At 52.0% G+C, this 24,021-nt stretch overlaps 1 protein-coding gene across 1 annotated transcript in view; it reads right to left on the bottom strand.

Annotated features, from left to right (window-relative positions):
- Positions 1–401: 401 nt before the first annotated feature.
- Positions 402–24,021, bottom strand: part of SRRM4 (serine/arginine repetitive matrix 4) — a 38,164-nt gene continuing 14,544 nt past the window's right edge. The window contains exons 2-13 of the mRNA XM_062010271.1: positions 21,529–21,669; positions 19,947–20,030; positions 19,696–19,770; positions 18,542–18,568; positions 17,777–17,827; positions 15,534–15,632; positions 14,221–14,383; positions 5,726–6,063; positions 3,766–3,975; positions 3,422–3,532; positions 1,244–1,390; positions 402–654 (exon numbers count right to left, since the gene is read on the bottom strand). Coding sequence (XP_061866255.1) covers positions 402–654; positions 1,244–1,390; positions 3,422–3,532; positions 3,766–3,975; positions 5,726–6,063; positions 14,221–14,383; positions 15,534–15,632; positions 17,777–17,827; positions 18,542–18,568; positions 19,696–19,770; positions 19,947–20,030; positions 21,529–21,669 — 1,699 coding nt within the window. The remainder of the gene's footprint in view (positions 655–1,243; positions 1,391–3,421; positions 3,533–3,765; positions 3,976–5,725; positions 6,064–14,220; positions 14,384–15,533; positions 15,633–17,776; positions 17,828–18,541; positions 18,569–19,695; positions 19,771–19,946; positions 20,031–21,528; positions 21,670–24,021) is intronic.

Genomic DNA, 24,021 nt, shown 5'->3' with positions numbered 1-24,021 from the left:
TGATAGTTGCCTTGATGGGGAAAGGTCACCCCTACTCAGCACCAAACTGGGTCTTCTCTCTGCAACAGAAATCAACTTGCTGGATGAAGCTGAATTCTTTCCCCTGGACCTGCTGGTAGTGCTTTGGAGAGCTGCAGCAATGGAGACAGGGGACACTGGGCAGGATGGAGCAGGTCTGTCCTGACAGACCCTCTGTAAAGCACCGACCCTTCCAAAGCCCTGGCGCGGGGCGCTGGGACTCACCCACCCCCTTGCGAGGCGGGGAAGGGCTGCAGCGGGTGCTCCGAGGTGGGGAAGGGGCCTGGCCCTGCCCCCACAGCAGCACGGGGGATGATTGCTATGGCCAGGGGAGTGGGGAGGGAGCGGAGAATGCCAGGAGTTGGGAGGCCACTGGGCACTCCCTAACGACGCAGGCTGTCGGAGCTGCCTCCTGAGTCAGAGCTGCCGCTGCTCCTGGGGCCCGAGCTCCGGCTGCGGCTCCTGCCCTCGGCGCTGCTGCTGCTCCAGCTCCTGCTCCGGCTCGTCCGGTAGCTGCCGTGGCTGCGGCTGCGGCTGGGGGAGCGGCTGACGCTGCTGTACCAGGAGGAATAGCTGCTGGCACTGCTGCAGGAGGAGGGGCTGGGCCGGTAGTAGGGGATGGGGCGCTTGCGGGCACTGCGGGGACAGAGAGACGGGGGTTACATCAGCACTGTGAGGATGGAGTTACTGCCATCCCCAAAGCACTGTTTGCTCTGGGCAACGCTCCCTCAGAAATGCCATTGTGGGTGCTTGCAGGAAAGGAAGAGATCAAGTAGCTGAGAGGCCTTAGAGGGAGTCAGACCACCCACCTCCCCCAGCCCTGGGGAATGTCCCCAGCACCAAGGCTGAGCTCTCCTTGATGTCCCAAAGAGCCCTCAGCATGAAGGTTAGAGTCGGTATCTGGCTCTCTGTGGGACTGCAGGGGTTATAGACTGGGGCACTGCTTCACCCAGGAGAAGGTGAAACAAAACGCCTGTGGGGCACGTCCCTGGCACTGGATGGGAGAGTCTCTGCTCTGCCTTATCTGCCTCCTTCCTTCAGCTGCTGTAAATGAGATTCCCCCACTCCCATCCTCCCTTGGCCTCCAGCTGGAGATCCCCAGGCTCTAGGAGGGGCAGAAGGGCCTGCTGATCAGGCTCAGGGAGCTTGGTCTCCTGGAGAAGGCTCCACGGGGGAGTGCTGGGAGCCAAGGGCAGCCCACATCCTCAGGGCCACATCTTCCCACCTGGTGATGCGCCGAGCTTCCAGGTGACTGGGAGAGTCTCTCCTGCGCTTCCTCAGCGGGGAATAGGAGCGTCGCTGCCGCCGCCGGTCGCGCTCCCTCGGCGCCTCCTTCTCGCTGGAGCCGTACTTGTGCTCTCGTTCACGGTCCCTGGGGAAGGCACAGATCCAAAACCCTCACTGCTGGGGTTTGGTGGGCTGGGTTTTGGAGGCAATGACTCATAAAGGCACAGATGAGCAGAGGACAGGCAGCTCCAAGAGAGAGCACTCAAAGAATCATTTTGGTTGAAAAAGACCTTCAAGCCCTCCCCTCCCTCTGCCCAGCCCACCACTAACCCCTGGCCCTCAGCACCTCAGCCCCATGGCTTTGGGATCCCTCTAGGGACAGGCACTCCCCCAGCTCCCTGAGCAGCCTGGCACAGGGGCTGACAACCCTCTCTCAGGGAAAAAGTTCTTCCTCAGCTCCAATTAAACCTTCCCTGGGACAACTTGAGCCCTTTTCCTCTTGTTCTGTCATTACTTTGGAGAAGAGACTGACCCCCAGCTCACTGCAATCTCCTGTCAGGGAGTTGCAGGGAGTGCTCCTGTCTCCCCTCAGCTGAACACCCCCAGGTCTCTGTTTTTTGTAGTGGCCAGTGCCAGGACAAGGGGGAACAGGCACAGGCTGGCACACAGGCAGTGCCACTGGTACAGGAGGAGAAAGTCCTTTGGTGCTGAGGTGAGGGAGCCCTGGCCCAGGCTGCCCAGGGAGGGTGTGGAGGCTCCTTCTTGGGAGGTTTCCAACCCCACCTGGACACGTTCCTGTGCCCCCTGAGCGAAGGGAACCTGCTTTAGCAGGGGTTGGGCTGGAGCAGCTCTGCAGGGCCCTTCCCACCCCCACCAGTCTGGGATTCTGTGATTTTGTGAAAATTTCTCTTGCTGGCCATGCTGCAGAAGCAGAGGAGAACCCTGCCAGGCCCATGTGAGCAGAGGGCCCGTGTTCCTGCAGGGCTGTGAGCTCTGCATGCCTTGCCAGCAGCAGTGCTGGTGTTGCTATGGTTTTCTCTTTTGTTAAATCCCTGTACACGTCAGCACAGGCTTTTCTGTGGAGTGTAGCTGACTTCATATACCCTGCTCAGTATCATCTGCAAAGCAGCTCGTTATAGGTCAAGGGCCTGATCCTCACAGGCAGGAAACATTCTGCTACAGCAGCACCAGGATTGTCACAGCCTGCTGAATCGGGCCTTGGCAACATCACATTTAAAGGGTGCAAAATGTTCACAGCAGCAGAGATGTTGCCACAAAAACCTGCCCAGAGGCACCCCGAGGGATGAGCTGTAAGCTGGCTGTTTTCTATGGGGTGTGGAAGGAGTAGAGCTGCCCAGGCTGTGTTTCCCTCTGCAAGGATGTGTGAATGCCAGCCCAAGGGTACCCAGCATCTGCCCACACAGCAGGGACACTTCCCAGGGCCTGGCAACAATCTCTCTGAAAAGCAGAGTCTTTCCCTCCTAAAACAATCCCTCTCTGACAGTGGCCGCTGGTTGGTGTGGGCTCCTCAGGCAATGAAAGCTGTGAGCAGAGCCCATCAGACCCTCACATGCTGCCCACTGTTCACAGCAGCATAACAGAGCAAGGCACTCTCACACTTGGGTTTTCTTATGAGGCACCTCCTACTTGCACAAAGCCCTGGCAAACACCCTGGAGCAGCCATCTGTGCCCTCTGGGAGCTGCACAGTGTGTCCTTCACAAGGGCTTAGAGCAGAGGAAGAGCCACTTCACCTGCCATGCACCAAGTACGAGACACTGTGATGCTTCAAAGCCAGGGATAAACTCAGCCTCCTCCCCAGCAACCTACCCCCTGAAAGTGCTTGGTGGGAAATGCCCCCAGACTATAGGAAATCCACTTTTCCCACAGGAAGTGAAAGGTTCCTCTCTGGGCTCTTCCCTCTGCAACCAGCACGAGCTCTGGGGCAATGAACAGTGAGAAGTTTCCTGTGGACTGAGGGCCACCATAACACACTGCCACGTGCCCCATGGCTCCCTGCTCCCTCTCACCACGCTGCTGAGGACCAAAGCCCCAACGAGGAAGCTGAGGGAGGAGTTTGGGGCTGGCAAGAGCCAGCAAGTGTGCTGGAGTCCAACCAAGTGATGGGGCAGTGAGAAACCATGAGGCAACAGATACTGCAGGAGGAGACAGCTGTACCTGCCAGGGCTGTAGCGGGAGTAACTGGGGCTCCGACGAGGCCTTGAGCTTCTGCTCCCAGGGCTTTTTTTGCAGGATTTGGAGGAATAGCTGGGGGAACGTGAAGAAGACCTGGGAACAGGCAAGAACCATATGAGTTAAACATGCTGGAGGATGAGGCTGTACCAGACTCCTCTGAATCTGGGCTGGTGGTGGGGAAGAGGTGCCTCATGTTTCAGGGTCTTGGCTCAGCTCTGGTGTGGCCAGTTCACTCCAAGCCCTTAAGCATCCCCTTGGCTCTTACACCTCCCCCTGCAAGAGTTAGACACGACCCAGGGTCACAGAGCTGTTTTTGCCAGCCTTACCTCTTGGCTGAAGAGCAGGACCTGCTTCGGGAGTACCTGGGGGAGGGCTCGTGGGAGGAGCGGGAGCGGCTGGAGCTGGGCGAGGATGTGCCCGTGCTGCTGTAGGACTGGCTGCGGGAGCATGGCCTCAGCGGAGAGCTGGGGCTGGCTGACGGGAAGGAGCTTCGCTGCTTCTCCTCTGAACAGCTGAGACACAAAGACAGGCACCCTCTGTGAACACAGAGTTGGGCAGTCGTTGAAGCTGTGGCTGAACTGGGACCAGCACCCCACTCCAGTCAACTCCCATCCTCTCCTTCCCAGCCTGGGGATACACAGCGACCTCCTGGCTCTCCAGGCTGCTGCTGGGGGAGGGCTTGTGTGCAGGGGCTGGAGCTCACGAGCTCAGCCCCTGGCATGTGCCAGGGAAGGGCCGTGGACAAGGACTCAGGTGGCATAAGGGGCAGCTCAGTCTGTCAGCCCTATGCCCAGCGCACCAGAAGTGCCCAGTGAAGGGAGCGGGGTGAGAAGTGCTGCAGCAATGGAAAGCCAGAGCATGGCAGGGCAGAGGCCTGTGCTGTAGCCTGGCAGCGGAGCAGCAGGAGCAGGCACGTCCTGCTGCCTTGGGACAAGGCTGTGTGAATTCCTCCACTTCCAGAGGATGAGCCCAGCAGCCAGGCAGTCTCCCAGCAGCCAGGGCCAGCTGCAATCCCAGCTCCACCCATGTGAAGGCAGAGTTATCCCACTGGAGCCACAAGGTGAAAAGGATATATGGTCCTAAAACTTTACCCTCTGGCTGAAAAAATCGAGGGTTTGTTCTTCCTAATGTCGATTCTTCTGGCTCCCTCTCCTCTCTCATCCAGCACTCCCACCCCAGACCACATCCTGGCTCTAACTTTCATCATTTAAGACCTGAGGGCCTGAACTAGAAGAGCTCCCTAACACCACAACAGCCTCAAGTTGCCCCAGGGGAGGTTGAGGCTGGAGCTGAGGCAGAACTGTTGCCCTGAGAGGGGTGTCAGCCCCTGTGCCAGGCTGCCCAGGGAGCTGGGGGAGTGCCCAGCCCTGGAGGGATCCCAAAGCCGTGGAGCTGAGGTGCTGAGGGCCAGGGGTTAGTGGTGGGCTAGGCAGTGGGAGGGGAGGGACTCCAGGAGCTTAAAGGGCTTTTCCAACCAAACAACTCTATGATTCTATGATATACTGTGTGAACACAGCCTTAGGTACCAGCCACTGCACTTCAGTGCCTCCATCCCCATCATCACCTGGCAAAGCCCCAGGAATGGGAGGCAGTGATGGAGGCTGGCATCTGCTCCCCTCTCCTTATGACCCATGACACCAGACAGCAGTGTGACCCCTGCCCTGGGCCCTGATACCCCATGGTGCCAGTGCACGGAGCTGCTGCTGTGTTATCCTGCAGCCAGCAAGGTCCTGCTCCCTGCCTGTGCTCCCCATCTGCAGGAAATGCTATCTTGTTACCCAACACCAGTCCTGAACAGGCTGGATTTGGCTCATTGAGAGGTGAAAGAACAGCTCGTAATGGTTTTAGTGAAGATGAGCCTCACTTCCCTTGCCCACAGTAAGCAGAGTTAGTACAGCAGTCCCCTGATGCACCTTTCAGATTCTGCCCAGAAGGGCCAGCAACTCTGTTCTTTGCCTGGTCACATCCAGCTGGGTGGGGAAGTGTTCAGGACACAGCTCGATTCGGGGCCAAACCCTGCATTAGCCACATTAATGCCAGAAGAGCTGCTACGGGCAGCCCATGAGTGTGATAGCTGGGTTTTCCTCCTCAGGCTACAGTACTGCTCATTGCTGGGTTCTGGACTCCAGACTGGCAAGACCATGGGTGTGATCTCTATCTAACTGCCTCCAGACCACAAACACTTCCCTGCCAGCTCACCGCTGCGACTGGCAAGCGGGCAGGAGACACAGACAGACACGGTACCAGGCATCGGGCTGCCAGCAGCGGCTACTGGCAATCACTGACCTGCAGTCTTGTCCCTGGGCATCTGGAGACAGATTGTCCAAAGCTGTTCCCTTGGTGTGGGAAAAGCAACTGGTGAAGGAATTTCCTGAATCAGAGCTGTTATCGCTGTTGGCCAGTTTGGACTTCCCGGACGAGAAGGCATGGCCAAAGCCATCATGGACTAGACTTCTTTTCTCCTGGCTGTCCTTTGACCTGGATGAGCTGGTTTGAGTGGAGGGAGGGGAGGAAGTATCGTTTCCTGAGTCATATTCATGATACTCTCCATTCTGGCTGGCTAGGTTGCCAGGCGGGCTGTCTGTTTTGGTAAAGAGTTCAGCAGAAGACCCTGACTGAGAGATCTGAAAGCAAAAAAGCCAGTTGGCATTGTTTGAACCATGTTTGGGGGTGGGTTGTTCTGGTTTTACTTTTTTCTTTGTCTTTTTTTTTAAACAAACCCAGAAATTTTACCATCATGATGCACTGAAACAAAAGGAAAGAAACAAAGTAAGAAAGAAAGAAAGAAAAGGAAGAAAGAGGAGAAGAAAACAAAAGCACATAGCCCTGAAAGAAATCCACAGTAAGAAGAACCTTCTTTTCCCCCTGCTATGATAATGGGAAGATTTAGAGATCATGCAAAGAGTATCAGCATGCATGTTAAACAAAATAGCTCAACAAAGTAAATGGGCAACCAAAGGGTCAAAATAGCTAACTAAAGACAAAAAAAAAAGGTGTAACAGAGGACAAAGCCCTTATTTCACTTTAAAGAGGGGTCAAGAAAAAAAAAGGCAACAAAAAAACCTGATATATACATATTAAAAACCCTACATAATCCTTGGAAAGCAAACAAAAAGGAAACAAAATCTGAAATGAGTGTATTTTTTAAGCTTCCTTAATAAAGAGGCTGAATGAATGTCACTCAAATAAGCAAAGAAAAATCAAATCAAATCCAATTAAGGGCTTCTGTACAAAGGGAAAACTGGCAAAGAAACAAGCTTCTCGCTTTGAAATGAGACAACAACTTAAAAAAAGAAACAAAAAGGAAAGGGAAGGGGAAAAAAGAAAAATCCCTCTGGAAATAAAAGGTAGACAGATACTTCTTTGTGTGCTTTTTTCCCCCTGAAGAAGATACAGCTAAATGCGCTTGAGTGACCTCTAAAATTCCCTGGTGTCTTGCGGATAGCATCCACTTACCCATCAAGAACTCCTCCTTTAGTAGGTAAGGTGTAAGAAAAAAGGAAGAGCGGGCAACATAAGTCCATCATTAGAGTCTCAAATGACATGAAAAAAAGAAAAACCATAAACCCTCTCTTCCATCCACACTGCCAACTGTCTGCTGGCCTCCTCTGTGCGAGTGGCACGCCTGCTTTGGGGCTGCCTGCTCCTCTCACTGCTTGGTTTTGGGACCTTCTGCTCTCAAGGAGGCCAAGCAGCCCGGTCCTGGAGGCTTGTGCTTGGACTAAATCCCCTTGGGTTTCATGGGGGTGACAATGGGGACTCAAGGGAGGAAATGAAAAAGAATGGAGGGGGAAAGGTCTTCCCCATCCTGTGCTGCACTGGAGAGCTGTGGGGAAGGGGCTGCCAGCCCTGCTCCTGCCAGCCTCTGCAGGGGGGTCAGTCGTTCCCTGGCTGGGTTTTGGTGCAGGTCACAAGGACCCCAAACCCACATAGGCTGCCCTGGGCAGGGCTGTTGTCTGGGACCCTGAGCACTACCAAGGGGATTTACATCATTAGGGTGTTTGATGGTTCAGCTTTAACTCCACTGGCATTTACCTGAGCCAGTCCAGGAACACCCTGGCAGCAAGACCATCAGTGCTGCCATCTGCCCTTGCAGCGGGGTGAGACTCAAGGCCAAACGCAGACCCAGCGCATCTGTGCTCCGGTGTGGCCTCCTCCATTCCCACTCAGGTGCTCTGCTCTCCTCATTCCCACCTATATGCTTTGATCCAGGGTCTTTAGAGAATGGACACCCAGGTTGGGTTCCCTCTTCTCAGCACAGTCCCTCAGCATGTTCCCAGCCAGCCGTGCTCCCTGCACACGTGTCCTCACACCGTGCTCCGGGGCACACAACACCCTCCCTCTAGGCCACACTGCGCACCTTGGACCATGCCCTCACAAATCTGGGCTGTTCTGAGCAGGGAAAACTGTGTCACAAGGTTGGTAACACCTGAGGGGAGGAGAGCTGGATCAGCTGTCACGCAACAGCAGTGACTGGAACCAGCCTGGAGCTGCCAACACACAGAGCGGCTGTCAGCACACTGCCCGTGGAATGATGACTGCTCACAGCATCCTCATGCTCTGAAAACACCTGCAGCTGGAGGATCCCCAGGAACATCCTGTGCTGCCAGAGAGTGACATTACAGCCTCTGGGATAAGGGACTGAGGGACAGGAATTCCTTCATCCCAGCCAATCCATTCTGGAGTTGGGGACTCACCACTCTGTGGTTCTGTGACTCCTCCATCCCTACCTCATAGTAACTTCTAAGCCACGCTCAGTCCTGACACCGAGGCATCAGGAACCCCTGCAGCACACATGGGAAATGAAGTGGTCTCTCTTTACAAGCCATCTTGCACTTTCAGCAGAAGCCCTGAACAGAGCAGAAACATCCCTCAACTGTTTCCAACTAAGAGACACACCTTGCAAGTCTCCATTTCAGCACCTGCTACTGCTCCTTGCAACTTCTCAGCTCTAGCACTCCTCTCCCAGTCACTGTTTACTCCAACAGAAACTGGAATGTGAAAGCAGTATAGGAAAGCCAGGTCTTCATCTCTTTTAGGCACCAATTCTTCCCAAAACCCCAATGCCTCATCCAGAGCCCCGAGAGAACTGGCCTCCTTGCTACCAACCATCACACTCTCCCCAGAAGATACAGGATGGCTTTCAAACGTGGCACTAGCTATCTTTTTAAAAAGATGGGCCATGGTTTGTGTTAGATCTGACCCCTACCCAAGAGACAACCAGCTTTTGGTCACCTTCTATCTACAGGCAGAAAACCACCACGTGAGGCCTTCCCTGGTTACACAGGTGGAACAGCCTCAAGAGGGACATCGACCCCAGCGTCACGCACACAAACACCTCGCTTCTGTTCCCTCCCAGGCTGAACCAAAAGGTCTTTATTTCTGCCAAGAAACACAACAGTTTCTGGGTATTTCTGAAGCAGCTTTGAAGCCTGCTGCTGGGCCCCAGGGTGCCTGCTTTCTCTGTGCCTTCGCTCAAGTCTACCTTCAAAGTAGCAACTGTTGTCAGCACATCACAGTATCTGTCAGTTGACCAGGGGATCAACAAGCTCCTTTGTAGCTGAGCATTTGTGGTAGCAGCATTCTGGGAAAAGGCAACACAAGGATAACAGTGAACTATGGAGCCACATCATCCTTGTGAGGGCTGGAGGATCTGGCTGGGACAAGGCAGGTACTGGGAACGCAGCAGCTTCCCAGTCTCACCATCTTGGGGCACCCAGTAGCTCCCTGTAGGCCCAAGGGGAGATCTCTGTCCTGGGGCTAGAGTCAGGACAAGTCTTAAGATGCTCAACTTGCCTATTTGCTCAAGATAAATCCCCCCTCTGATGACCTTGGCTTTGCTTCTGGACCCTTTTTGCTGCAAGGCATGCCAACCACGGGAGATGGAATGAGCAGCACAGCTGAAAACACTGTGCAGAGCTCCACTGAATTCTAATGGCTTTTTAATTTTTCTGGGGTGTTTTTAAAGAGTGTGCTCTTCCATGAAGCTCGTTTTCTCTAGGAGAACAGTTGGATTTCCCCCCCCCTTTCTAATAAGTAGTTAAATAATCTCAGTGAACTTTGCTTCCTCCAGCTTTCAGCAGGGGACCTGCTGCTGCCCTGAAGGGAACCTGAGAGATGGATTTATTAGATCTTTTTTGTCTCTTTCAAATCCTTATTTAATCAAGATGAAGGGAGGGAGGTAGAAATGAGGCCCTCACTCATCTTCCAGACCATAATCGTTGAGTGCAATCCTAAACCAAGAGGCAGCGCAGTGCAATGGGTTACAAAAATACAGTCACTACTCCTCTTCCAATTAAACCCAACGAGCCCATTCACTGTGCTGCAGAGAGCCCTGAGGGGAGGATGACTGTACATATCCTCAGCCATAATGGGGCTGAGGCCCATCAAGGAGCAGCGTGGCACAGCTTCACTGAAAGCTGGAAGATTTCTTTTGTGGGTCTTATTTTTTTGGTCTTGTTTCGCAACCCACTTCAAAGTGGAGTTAATTTCTTTTTCAGAGATGCATAATCTCGCCCTTTCTCCCCTTTTTCTGTGCATTGTATCAAAGGAAAGAATAAAAGGCTTGTGACAATGCCCTCGGTGAGCCCTGCTGTTGGCAAGGGCCTGCAGACATCTGCTGAGGAGCTGCTGGGCCTCCTGGGTACCTCCATCAGCAGGGGCTGGAGGGGCCTTTGCAGGGGCAAGCAGACTGGCCTCTGCTGATGGTTAGCTCCATCTGAAAAGCCAACCTCTTACTAAAGGGGTACAAAAAATAGCAGTGCTGGAGGAATACACTATGATCCCTTTTTGCACAGTTGGGAATTCCTGACTGCAGGAACAGTGAGTGGAAAACAGCCTTTATGTTGGGTTTTCTTGGCTAGATGAAGAGTTCACGGTGAGGTGTTCTGTAGCACACAGGCTAAGCTAAGCCCAGGATCACAGAGGCAACAACACAACCATCCCTGCAAGGCCAGAGCTTAGGTTATTTGGGGCTGGATGGCCTATTGATGGGGGTAAATTCCTAAAAATGCCATGCAAAGGGTTGTTTCTCTGCAAAGATCTTTTCATCCTGCTGAGCTGCAGCCAGTGCCACGTGCCAGGGTGTCCCCACCTTGGCCTCAGCTAGCCTGGCACTACTCTGGAGCAAGGGATTGCCTTCCAGCACCCTCTTTGGTAGCTGGTGTACAGCCCAGCCCTTCAAGGGCTGCCTCCCAGGCTGCTGCACTGGTTTCATCCCACATCCTTCCTGCATCCCAGGCTGCTGCCCTGGTTCTATCCTACATCACTCCTGTATTCCAGGCTGCTGCCCCGGTTCCATCCCACATCCTTCCTGCATCCCAGGCTACTGTCCTGGTTCCGTCCTGCATCCCTCCTTCACCCCAGGGTGCTGTCCTCCCTGCAGACTCAGCTCTGAGCTGTGAATTTACTGGACAATAACCAGAGGCCACCTCAGTCCCCTGGCTGAGGGGAGGGGGAAAGGAGAAGCAAAAAGAGAACAGCTTCTATATCTACGGAAGGCTTTGCCTCTCTGCCCTTGGAGGGCCTTGTTATTGTAAGGAACACACTGCCTAACAGAAAAACAGCTTTCCTACGTAAATCAAAACCCAGACTGGAGAACAGAGAGCAACAGTAAGCCAACATACAGCTCTGCTATAAGGTTTCCTGAACCTTCCAGCACACACTGTCCCAGCCCCTGCACAGTATTTCCCCACTTCTACCTCTCTGCAGATGCATAAGCACAAACAGCATCATTTGGAACCACCATACCCCACTGAGCCTCACTGGAAAACTGTGTTAATTTGTGACATGGCAGATGAGTTTCAGTGGAGGTAAAGGAGCTGACAAGGAGAGCGTGTGCAGCGTGCAGTTATCTTCATCAGGTACAGCAAAGGCAATTAGGCCCATACCCTGCAGGGATTTATATTGCACTGCTCAAGTGAAAGCACAGTGGCACATCTTACAGCTGTGCTGGTGTGGAATGAAGTGTCTGCAGCAGGTTGAGAGTATTCTGTTCAGAAAGAGATGGTGCATATTACCCACAGTTTCTCTGCACGCTGAGGCACAGACCCACAGGTCTCTTCTCAAGAAGTGGCTATTGCAGCTACATGGGATTAAAGGGAGAAGGAGGAATTTGGAACTTCACCAAGAAGAAGAGAGGTGGGACATTTTGGGGTGTTTCTGCATGTGTGCACATGCATTGACTTATGCATAAAAGCACGAGGGAAAGAAGCAGCAAAGCAGATGCATGGGCAGGGCACTGTTTTGTAGGCTCTACCCCTCAAATTACAGGTAGAGCTAGTCAGAAATCATGGCTTCTCCAGCAGGAAGGAAAACAAATGTGTGTGGGGGGCAGGATTTTCACCAAAGTGCTCCATATTTTCATAAGAAAAATAATACAACTTGGCTTCAAAAGCAAATCTGTGATTCAGAAGCACTAGAGCATTACCTCATGGGAGCTTGTGTATTGTCTCCTCTGCACTTTAGGGTCCTCCCAGGACAATCCCTTTCCTTTGGAGATATGCCATTGCATCTCACCAGGTAAAGGTGGCTTGGCAGCCCAGGGCCAGAGGGAGGGGTAGGGACTGTGACACACCAACCCCTACAGAGCATGGCAATGGGGCATTTTTTAATCCAAATTCTGCAGTTTTCTAATTTCTCTTTTCTAGTGTTCTTCCAATTTCTTTTTGATGGGATCATTTCCTGCAAGAGCACATTTTCATCTCATAACACATTCAGGTTGCTCTCAACATAGATTCTGACTGAGTTAAGCTTATTTATAGAGCAGCACTTTCACTCACAAAAAGGAGAGGCAAAGAGTTGTGTATAGTCATTAAGCAACGAGCCTAAGAGTTCCCATTCCATTTTTCCCTCACCAGTTTTGAGTACATGATATTTAATGACCTTATTCAGAAAAATTTCTGGGGCAGTACTTAACCAGTGGCTTCGATTTAAACAAGTGCTTAAATGTGCTCTTGAATGATCTCCCAAGAGAAGGTACTTCTTGGGGGGAAGAAAAGGACACTAGCAGGCTGCATAGTAAAGGCACTGATGCCTTTTAGTCTCTGAAACACTTGCCTGTGTTATTAACCCTTACTAGCAAGAAGGCAGCAGGAGCCTGATGACTTTTCCTTTGCCTCCATCCCCTGCATCTGTAACTCTAAAGCTCTGATTTTCCCTGCCCTGCAGCTCCTGTGCTCGTTTACCCCAAGTGAAGCAAGGGGAAAGGAGAGTGCAGCATGCTTGAGGAGAGCTCATTTGAAAGCTTTACAAATTTAAATTAGAGTTTACTCTTGCTGAGGGAACAGAGCAGCTGGCAGCCAGCCTCACAGGACCCAGGGAGCCTGGCTTCAGAGAGAGGGAACCTAGCACCAATTAAAAACCAGGCTTAGGCTTGAAAACATTGATGGAAATTAAGCAGCTTGAACAACAACAACAAAAAATACTGGTGACATGATGCAGTCTTTGGCTGGTTGCTTTTTGAGAGGGGCTCTTAGCTCATTCCTACCTTCTCAAGTTGACAGCAGGCAACACCCCAGGCTCAGGGCAATAAAAGCTTCATGGGGCTGTTATTTGCCTGTATACACATATCCAAGCACGGTGTGCAGGTTGTGCCATTCACTCCACCTTAACTGGGTTTATAAGCAGTGACTCATGTGCACTACTTGCTCAGCAGGAGCCTAAAATGAGAGCCAATCTGCATCTCCAGAATGGTGAGAGACAGCTTGTGCCTGTCTGTGCCCACGGATCATCTCTGCGTGTTCTGCTGGGGACGCTGCCTGCGAGGCTGAGCCCATAAAGCCTCTCCTCTTGCTGGCACTATCTCCTGGCTGATGGAGCCACTGTGGAGGGCTGAGCTATTTGCTGCTGATGGCTGGGCCTAAAGGAGAAAACCAGCTCCTCATTAGACACCACTCAGGAGCTTGGAAGACTGTGTACTGGAGACACTTCTAACATTACACATCCACACACACTCTACCCAGAGCCCTGTGCAGCCATTTCTCTCTCCAGAGTGCCCACTGGACACTGACACCACACAAAGAGCATCACACCTCTGCTTCACAGCTACAGGGAACAAGGGAAACATGCCATGGAGCAGGAAGACAACAGGTCAATCTGTATCTGATACCTCACCTCCTGCTCCCTCAATTCTAAGGCATGTATTATATCATCTCCTCCCATGTATATGGAAAAATATCCCAAGGCACTGAGCCTGATTTCACCCTCGGCTGCACATGCAGTTCCCATCAGCATCAACAAGAGCTGCTCATCAGTGCTGAATTTGGCCCCTGGGCTTGTCAGTCCAGAGCAACAGCGATCTTAGAAGGATCCTGAGAGTCAGAAAACATCCCCTGCCAATAATCACCAACTCATTGGATGGAAATGTTTCTTTCATATATGTTTGATTCCCTTTCTTCCCCAAAGCACTCAACTTTTGGACACGAAGACAAGTGAATTAAGTTCCCATCCAGCTGAGCAAAGGCTGCATAACAAACACTTCCCTGGAAAATACCAGTGCTGGAAGCCACTTTTTTGTTGTTGTTGAGATGTCCTCAATTCATTATTCACAGGCTAGAGCCTTCACAAGTCTTTCCCCTCTCCAGCCCCACCCTTGGTGTGAAAGTGCTGAAGGAAGGAATGACTTTCAATACATTGGAGAACAGCACCATTCATAAATAACACCATTTTAACCAACTTTGCCTAACATCCCTTTAATTGAGTTATAAAAATTGCATGGCAGGTTTTCTTGCCCAGATTCCTGTGGCTACTTCAAGCAGAGAAGCACAGAGTGCAGTACTTACTACTTCCTTGGGAGTCAGGAAGCTGGAGAGCCGGAGGGTTTGGTTGGCTTTTTGGCTGGCCTGAACCTCTGCAGAGGAGCTTCGCCTCGCCACGAGCTTTGAACGGTGCCGGGAGTGCCTTCGGCGTGTTTTGTGCCCTTCCTCCTGAGACCTGCCTCTGTGCCTCCAGAACACATCAACAGCCAAAGTGTTACTCCTGGGCACTGCAGCAGTGCCCCTTACCAGCTCCTCACCAGCCCTGGCAGCTCTGGGCTAAGGCACTGCCTGGGTGGGAGATCTTCCCCATGACTGCTCTGGTGATGGAGAGAAAAAGGGTGGTTTGCTTTTCTACTTCAAATAGTATTTTGCATCTAAGCTTTAGACCTTAACCCCAGGGGAGAAGAGGTTTAGATTGGAACTGAGACAGAACTGTTTCCCTGAGGGGGTTGTCAGCCCCTGTGCCAGGCTGCCCAGGGAGTGCCCAGCCCTGGAGGGACCCCAAAGCCCTGGAGCTGAGGTGCTGAGGGCCAGGGGTTAGTGCTGGGCTGGGCAGGGGGGAAGGAGGACTGGGACTGCAGGAGCTGAAAGGGTTTTTCCAACCCAAATGATTCCATGATTTCAGCTCCAATTGATAATTTTATGGTAGCTGCAAGCAAATTATACTTTCACACAGCCTTGAATGTCACAGAGGTAAAACAGCTCCAAGAGAAGGCACACTCTGCTTGTGCATGAGCTCCCCATCCCTGACTGCATTCCTCCCTGCACTCCTCAGCTTTGCATCAGAAAGCTCCCAGTAGCTAGGAGGAGTGAAGTGGGAGAGCAGGGGTGGCTCAAGTGCTTCCAGAAAACACGAAACGTGAGCTCATGATGTGGATAAACTACAGAACCTGCTGTTGCAATGGTGCTGGGTCCAGCACCAGCATCCACGCAGCTGGTCCCAGAGTGCATGTGCCATCACAGGACTGAGATTCTAATCAGGTCAAAGACAGTGGCTACAGACTGCCATGGGCAAATACATTTCCACTGCTAAGTCCATGTTTGAGTGTTTCCTAGGACATCAGCAGTACAGAGCCCTTGGGCTGGCGAAGGATGACTATCAGCTGTCACAGGCTGATCATCAGCCACAGGGATTCAAAGTGACTGCCAGCCCAAAAAGCTGCAGCCACTGCTCTGAGGCAAAACCCTTCCACGGCCAAGAGCACAAGCAGCTCAACCCCCTGGACGTGACACAGCTCTACTATGAAAGTCTGTGGGTCACACAGGCTATTGCAGCCACATCCCTGAGCCCAGGGGCTGTGCTGTGGGGCACTGGGCTGGGGGAGCAGGGCTCTTACCTGCTGTGGCAGCCGGAGGAGCGGGAGTCAGAGCTCTGTGAGCGAGAGGGGCAGCGGCGCTGGCGATGGCGCTGGGACCTCCGGCTGCGCCCACGGGAGCTGCAGAGGAAAGCATGGTTAGAGGGTGGGGATGGCACAGCCCGTGCCTGCAGGCTGGAGTCACAGAATCCCAGCATGGAGGGGGTGGGAAGGGCTCTGCAGAGCTCCTCCAGCCCAGCCCCTGCTAAAGCAGGCTCCCCTGGCTCAGGGGGCACAGGAACGTGTCCAGGTGGGGTTGGAAACCTCCCGAGAAGGAGCCTCCACACCCTCCCTGGGCAGCCTGGGCCAGGGCTCCCTCACCTCAACAGAGAAATAGTTTCAGCTTTCAGGCTCTTACTGATGGCTTACCTGGCTCTGCTCCTGAAGAGCTGTTGTTGCCTGTACCAACAGCTGAAGTCCTGTGTGCAGAGAGCAGAGGGATGGGGTGGGAGGTACCTGTCACCTTCAGTGCCCATTCCCTCTCATCACTGCCCACTTGGATGTGGTAGTGTAACCTCCTGCTCAGGCTGGCACAGCTGGTGATGGGCTGGCTGGTGGGAACAGGCTGCCTTCATGGCCACACTATACCAGTCACTACCACGCTATACCAGTCACTACCACGCTATACCAGTCACTACCACCACCTGCTTGGGCAGCATTTAGCAATCTGCTGCTGTAAAAGCTCAGCAAATCAATTCCTTGATAACAGCATCTCCTTCAAGACAAAAGGGCAACTGCTTGAACTCCACCTGGCTGTTTCCTCTGATGCTTTTCACACCCTACCATTAAATTCTTTTAAAACTTCACATTTTGGGATCCTCCTTTCTTATTTCCACACAGCTGGGATCAGCAACACTGAACATCACACGGTGGATTGGTGGGAAAATCCCCCTGTTTGCTCTTCACCCTTTGCATCAGTCTCTCCAGCTTAAGAGGTTTCCCTTTCTGCAGGAGAAAAAACTGGTCCTGTGTGATTTAGATAACCAGTTGCTCAACTCAAAAATAAGCCAAAACAGTGAGATCATACAAAACTCCTGCCCTGAGGTGGCTCATGAGATCTATCTGCTCCATGCCCAAGAGCAGCAAGAAGGTTTGCAGAAGCCAGGAGTGGCTCAGCTCAGATTTGTGAGCTGAAAGATGAAGGCTAAACCAACTTGGCTGCAGGCTGGAGTCACAGAATCCCAGCATGATGGGGGTGGGAAGGGCTCTGCAGAGCTCCTCCAGCCCAACCCCAAAGAGCAATGCCAGCAGCTGTCATTCCCCATGGTCAGGGCAGGGCAGCTGGTCTTGGCTTTAACCACACCGCTGGGCTCCTGCAGACTGGCCAGTGCCACGCTGGGATGAGGAGATGCCTGCTTGTACTGGTAACCTAGAGAGCCTCCCTTGTACCACTGAGGTTTCCAGGTGCATAGCAGCCTAGCTAGAGGGGAAAAAAAGAGTGACTGTGCTACTGAACATGCAGAAATCACAGAAAAAACGATGGGCTTTCTGCATGCAGAGGTGCCATGTACAGGCTGTGCAACATGCTCTGCACCTCATGGATTCCCAGTCTCTTTGGTCCCAAAGCATACTGGGGTGACACACTGGCAGTGTCAGGAGCTATTGTCCATCTCCTCTCTGCCAAACAGCTAAAAGTTGTGTTGAGCAGAGTTAAAGGGCAGGTCCTACTAATGGCAAAACCAACCAGCAGCTAGCTGGCAGCTCAATTTCAGTATCTTGTAGGATACTCCAAGTCCCAGCAAAGCCAACCAGGGATTTGGTGCCCAAGGTTCAGCCCCAGAACTGTTTCCTTGCTCTGAAAGCAGTTCAATTCCCAGGAGAAGACAGAGAAGGAAGGGAAAAGTAGGCTTACAGGCCTTCCTTCCAGCTCTGAGGACCATATTTAAACCATACTCCTTGATAGTCTGCCCCATGGGACAAAGGCTGTGCTCTGCTATCACTCCAGGGCAGGTGGGAAGCTCAACCCTGCATTTTCATAGCCCCCACCACCTCCAAAATCCCTTCTTTTCCCCGGTCCCCATCACCTGCTCTCATTTGGGTGTCTGGTTGTACTGTGCATGAGTAGCACCCACTGTAACCTCCAACAGCAGGCAATGAGGAGGAGCCAAGGCTGAGTGCAGCTGTAAAACAATCCTGAGACTGGCTTTGGGCTGTGCAGTGGTTTCAGCTCCCAGGGACCCACCACATCCAGCCCTGGGCAGGGAACTCCAGGCATCACTACTTACTGTTTTTTGTGTTTTCTTTCTTCCTTTCTCTTACTTTTGGGGCTTGAAGAACTAAATAAGAAATGGCTAATTAATTCTGAGATGTCTGTTCTGATAAGAAGCTGCACAATCACACATCAATGTCACACACAGCTAGATTACCCCAGAGCATGCCAGGAAAATGAAAGGGAGTCATGATTCTGCAGCAGCAAGGGGGGTCTGAGTGCCTGCCAACAAATCTGGCTCAGGGGCTTGGCCACAAAGCATCTTGAGGGATCAGCCATCCTGGTGGCTTTGCACTCTCTCCATAGAGATGATGAATACATCCTGATACTATCCACACAAGCACTGGAATCAGGAGAGTTCTCCCAGTACACTCCACAGAAGCCACTGACTCTGTTTCTAAGAGGGGCACTGCTGGAGGATGTCACACTGCTTGCAAATGAGAAGATGCAGGGAAGATGAAGACAAGATGCAGGGTGGATGCATCATGGAGAAGGTTGCCAGGGGCTGGGGTATACCAAGGGGTCTTCTCCAGTTACATGCTGTGATTGCACACAGGCTGGAGACCCAGTTCCTGGGGGGGTCTGAGGAATGCATTAAGGCTGAAAGGAAGAGGGTAGCCCCAAACTCCCAGGGAATGGGGAGAACCAAAGGCATTCCACAGGGAGACACAGAAGAAAAGTGCCTTCTGCTCCCATCCAGTGAACTTCAACTTTATGAGGTCTTGAAGAGACAATTAAACTCCTATTTCTAAGGCATCACCCACACTTAATCAACTCTTACCTGTGTCTTCTCTTCTTTGAGGATAACCTGCAAGACACAAACACGTACATTAAATACAAGGTCTCATAGAAGCAGAGGTTTCAGAGACAGTGTGTTTAGGCCCAGCATTAGACTGAGAGATCACTCCTGTCCCAGCTGGGCAGAATGGCCCTGGCTGTCCTTTAGCCAGCTGGCAAGGGGATAGCTGAGAAGTGCTGGTGTGACAGAAGTGACTAGCCCATTCTACAAATAACTGAGCATATGATGCTCAGGATGACAAGTCTATAGAGACCAGAGCACTCTCACAGCCAAACCAACACCACGCTTCTGCCTCATCTCCTGGAGCATCCCTGGGATGACACAGGAGCCACCATGCTGGTGCTCCTTGCAGAAAACCCTGGGAGCATGGAGGACACTTCTCCTTGGAGCAAGGTCTGACCCCAGCACACAGCACAGCCCTCTGTGTTTGTCTCAGCTTGAAGCATAACCTGCAGAAGACATGGCCCAAAGGGGCCAGTCTGCCTGTGCCAAAGGCACTTGGGATCTGTGACTGAATGGTACCAGGTGTCTGGAAACAACCTCCTTTGGTCTCTAATGCTTAATGATTTATCACACTGCATTTTAGGGCCAGCTACAGCAATTCCTGGGCTGGCAGAGGAGTAGATGGGTACCACAGGTTCAAAGCCAAGGAGTATCTGACCCAGGACTGACATCAGGAGATGGCATCTGGAAAATGGCATAAGAATCCTCCTTGGGAAGGAAGCATTTTAACAGTTTCTATGTCCTTCTCTCTCCTGCTTCTTCCTTTCCCTTTAAGGTTCAAGCCCAACTTTTCACCCTGCTAGCATCCATTTTTGGGAGCTTCTGCCTTTGGTTCAATACATTATAAATACATGAACTTTCCAAGGGAGATAGCATCCACTGTTCTCTTCAAATATTGGTTTAATGGTTGAGAGAAAACTGTGAAGTATTTGCAATTTTAAAATGTCATTGTTCTCCTTTCATTACAAATGGGCTTCAGAAGGGGAACAGGGAGCCTGTCATCCAGGCTGGGAGGGAAGGCTCGTCTGAGCCTTTTCCTGGTCCCAGTGCTGATCCTTTCTGCAGGCTGGGGGAGAAGGGAAAGGGGCTGGTGCAAGATGATGCCAATACATTGTCAAGGGACAAAAAAATACCTGTTTCTTTTTCGCTTCTTGGAGCTTTTCTTCTTCTTTTTCTTCTTCACAGGCGAGGGGCTGTAGGAGGGAGACCTGGGGAGGCAGAGGGGGGTCAGGGACCACCGGGCTCCCCACAGCCCTCCCTGGCCACCAGCAGCACCCCCCCTAGGGCAAAGAGGGGCTGGGGGCTCCCAGGTTCCTCCCAGCACACACAGCCCTGTCTGACCTTCCTGTCCCCTCCTACCCCACACCCCACAACCCCCCCTCACCTCCTCCTCTTCTTGCGGCCAGACTTCTTCTTCTTCTTCTTGGTGCGTGCGGGCAGCGGCGTGCGCTCGCCATCGCCCGAGGGGCTGGAGAGAGAGGGCAGAAAGAAATCAACCCATCATCAAAGATAACAACATTGCCCTCTGAACCATCTCCCACAGCACTGCTCTCTCCCATCCCCACCTCAGGGGCAGTTCTCAGGGCAGACCTGGGGTGTGAGCCAGTACCTAATCACCCTCTAACAAATAACTTGGCCACAGCTTAAAGTGTCTCCCCCACGCATCTAATGGAGATATAATGAGGCAGCACCAGTGGCTGATTATTTCAAGTGTGTTTACTGAGGTTAACGACTCCAGCACAGATTTATTGGCTTTGGTACTCTTTGTAAATACTCTTTAAATATAAAAATTGGCATTTAATTTCCAGACAATAATTATTGGAGCCAGATGCATCTCACTGTAATCACAGCCTCGACATATGTTAAACAGCAATTGATTAGAAATAGCTATTTCTTGAGATGCTGTGGTAATTTAATGATATGCATGTCTTGCACAGCTGTTAAACTTGGGGGGGGGGAAAAAAAGGCTCCTGTAAATTAATTAATTTCTTTTAAAACCCATGATGCCAAATGATGTTGCAATGAAAAGCAAATACCCTGGGCAAATTCACTCAGGGCATGGGGCTGAAAACACAACAGACACTCCGTGGCTACTCATTAACCAAAGCAAACACTCCTGAAAGTGGGGGCAGCTGGTGGCAGCTGTTTGATCCCTGGGTCGATCCCCAGATTAGCCTATGGATCCCCAAAGAGGAACTGGGGTTTATGGGGAGCACAGGCAGCACCCCAGAGCCTCTTCAAAATCAGGGAGAGTGGGGAGGACCTTTGGTCACACAGCAGTTCTGTGGAGCCCTTCTCCCTCTCCCAAGATAAAGCCCTTTGAAGCAGAAGCTTTCTCCCTGCACTGATCTGACTTTAATTGTTTCTCACCGATTGCAATCAAAGTCTAATTCAAAACCCGCCTCAGATTTTTGTTCCAGTTAGCTTAAAATCTGAAGATATGGTATGTGCTTCCTTGCTCTTTCTTTCCAGCACCTTGAACCAAATGAAGAAGGTTTCCTCTCAGAGACAGTTTGGGGAGCAGGGGCTCAGAGACCTCAAGTATTCAGTTTGGTTTTTGCCTCTCAAGTTGTCAGGGGTTAACAACAAACTGATAACAAAGCTGTGTCATAACAAAACTAGTGCTGCTGGCCTGATCTGGGCATGAGGAGCAGGGGATTGCTGAGGATGCTGCCCAGTCAGGGGTACCCTGCAGAGCTGCTAGTGTGCAGGGATGCTGCAGGTCACTTATTTTCCAGCCAGGCTACTTGCAAGGAAGATGTTAAGAGCAACACAGGGAATAAATGGAGCCAAACTCCCAAGTGTGCAGGTTTCTCCCAAGGGGCTTTCATAGCATTGCATATGCTTGCTGTACACTCATGGGGTTGTTTAAAGCATTCTCAGACCCCAGAGGAGGTGGGTAAGCAATGCCAGCCCCCTGCTCCTCCCTGCCTCAGGCTGACCACACTCACAGCCTCAGCTCCTACCTGCGTGACCTGCGCTGATGGTCTCTCCTCTCCTTCCCTTTGGCACAGCCATTGGTGGCAGAGGCCTCCCTGACCACATGCCCACACAGCTTTTCAGGAGATCTGTCCTCTGCAGGGTAGGGCAGGCAGCTGAGTGTCCCACTGCAGGAGCAAGAGGAGAGAAAGGGAGCAATAAAGACCTCTCCCCCTTCAGCAGAGCTTGTTGGTGGGAGGCTTCCTCCTCTCACTCCCTCCATCAGCACTCAGGGAGAAGCCAGAGAACAACCCTCCTCCCTGCTCCTACAAACAGTGCTGGGGCAGTAAACACACCTGGTCCTGCTGAAAATCCAAACTGGAGAAGCAGGGCCAGCCCAGCAGAGCTAAGGAGAACCACCTGAGCCAGGCAGGTGTTTGCAAGAGCCCTGGGGAGACCATGAGAGCTGGGAGGAGCAGAGCTAGGACAGAGAAAGCCTGGGATGAGAGCTTGGGCAGGGCAAACTGAAATAGAGAAAAGCAGCCAAACAGAGAAAGCAAACCCAAATGAGCCTGAGCTCAGACACTTGGGAGGAAGGGAAATAGGTTTCCAAGCCCTGCAGGTGTTTCTTTCAATGAATAGAAGGATTAATGGAATATATAAGCCATCCCTGGCAGGGGTTCCAGCAGCACCATGGTTTTGGTGGTATCCAAAGTACTGTTGGACCAATTAAAGCAAGCATTGGCTGGACTTGACACAGGAGCACCTGCACAAGGAAGGTCACTTGTCTTCCCACCTGTGTTTTCCCTCTCAACAAAATCCCACTTGCTCTTCCTGGAGCCCATTTAGCATCATCTGAACATTAAGGGTGTGCATCAGCCAGATACAAGTGAAGGGCCAGTGTGGGGGAGGTGGGTGAAATATTTCTGGCCCAGGACATGGAGGAAGTGGTGGTCCCTTTGGCTTGAAAAAACCTATTACTCTGCTTGTGATAAATCCCCCAGTCACTTCCCACCATCTATGTCATTTTTAACCATCCAGGAAGCTACATGGTTAATTGCTTTCTTTGCATGAGCTAATTAGCTTGTGGCCTTTCCTGAACCCCTTTTAAGACCAATCTTCTGAGGCTCAATCATTAGGATCCATTAAAAATGTCCCCAAACTAATGACCTGTGCAAAGTCTGGGCTGGATCATCTCCAGTGGTGGAGGCAGAAGGGTCCTGCCCAGGCTGGTGGCACGTTGGTGCCTTGCAGGAGGGACCCAGGCACAGCTGGCAACCTCCCTCTCACCCCAACACCCTGCTCCCACTAATGGGATTTTCAGGTCCTGAGGGTAAAACATTTTGGCCTTGAGGCAATCAAGAACTCCTGTCCTACAACGTGCTAGGAACCATTTCTTTTGGGCTTGGAAGTAATTATTGATGGAAATAATTATTCTCCAATGCCATCAAAGGCTGGCTTCAGTTCAACCAAATGTTCTGCTCTGATGAGTGCTGAGAGCTGCTAACACTCTAAACTGGCCCCTAATCCCCTGGAGTGCAGCTCCAGAGACACTGATTTAATATATACAGAAGCCCAGATCTTTGTTGTTGTTGTTGTTGTCCTTTGTGTCTTTCATGACTGATAGAAAAGTGCTTGCAGCTTGGTGTGAGCAATTACTGTGGCCTCAAAGGAGATGGTTTTCACACTGCTCCCCTGCCAGCCTCTCCTGCAGCACACAGGAGAAATCCTCTGGAGCAGCCCCAGGTGGGCAGGGAGGAAACTCAGGGAGATGCACAATCACTTCAGGGCAGGGATTGTCCCCTGTGCTGGGTCCTGGGGATGCTGCAGCTCCAGGGCTGTGCTCAGTGTTGGGAGCTGGGCACAGAGCTGGGGAGGGGCTGAGGGAATGGGGGTGTTGAGCCTGGAGAAGAGGAGGCTGAGGGGACACAGGAGCACTCTGACACTCCCTGACAGGAGGCTGCAGGGAGCTGGGGGGTCAGTCTCTTGCTCTCCAGCTTTGCCCATCTGATTGAATCAATAAAGACTCCAACCATGCTTCTGTCCCAGGAGAGGGAGGGGGGCAGGGTTACAAAGAAGCTTGTAAAGACACTTCCAAGCCAAAATCCCCAGCAGATGTGTCTGCATAAAGCTCTTTGAAACATGCACTTAAAACACCTCCTCAGAAGGAGGAGCTGAGGGAAATGGTGTGTGTGCTTCCCACAGCCACACACAGGCAACCTCCCCCCGGCAGGTTCCCTCCCCACCTCGCTGCAGCCGCTCTGATGAGTGTGGCAGCAGCCCTGCAGTTTGTTATTGACAATTATAATAGCAAATCACCGAGATATTTCCCCTGATTATACAGACTCCCAGCCAGGGCAATTTTAATCTTCTCCTTGCTATTTCTGACGTGCATCAGCAGAGGCACCAGCTGCAGAAGAGCTCAGGGTTTTCTTGAGGCACTTTAAACACAGCAGAGAAATACAATTCCATAAGGGCAGCGTCTCAGGCACTTTTGGGCAGCAGTGCCTCTCCTCCACTCCTGCTCCTGGGAACCCCTT

The sequence above is a fragment of the Colius striatus genome, chromosome 17 (genome assembly GCF_028858725.1).
Source record: "Colius striatus isolate bColStr4 chromosome 17, bColStr4.1.hap1, whole genome shotgun sequence".
NCBI lineage: Eukaryota > Metazoa > Chordata > Aves > Coliiformes > Coliidae > Colius > Colius striatus.
The sequence above is the reverse complement of the archived record's forward strand: the minus strand, read 5'-3'. Positions and strand labels throughout refer to the sequence as shown.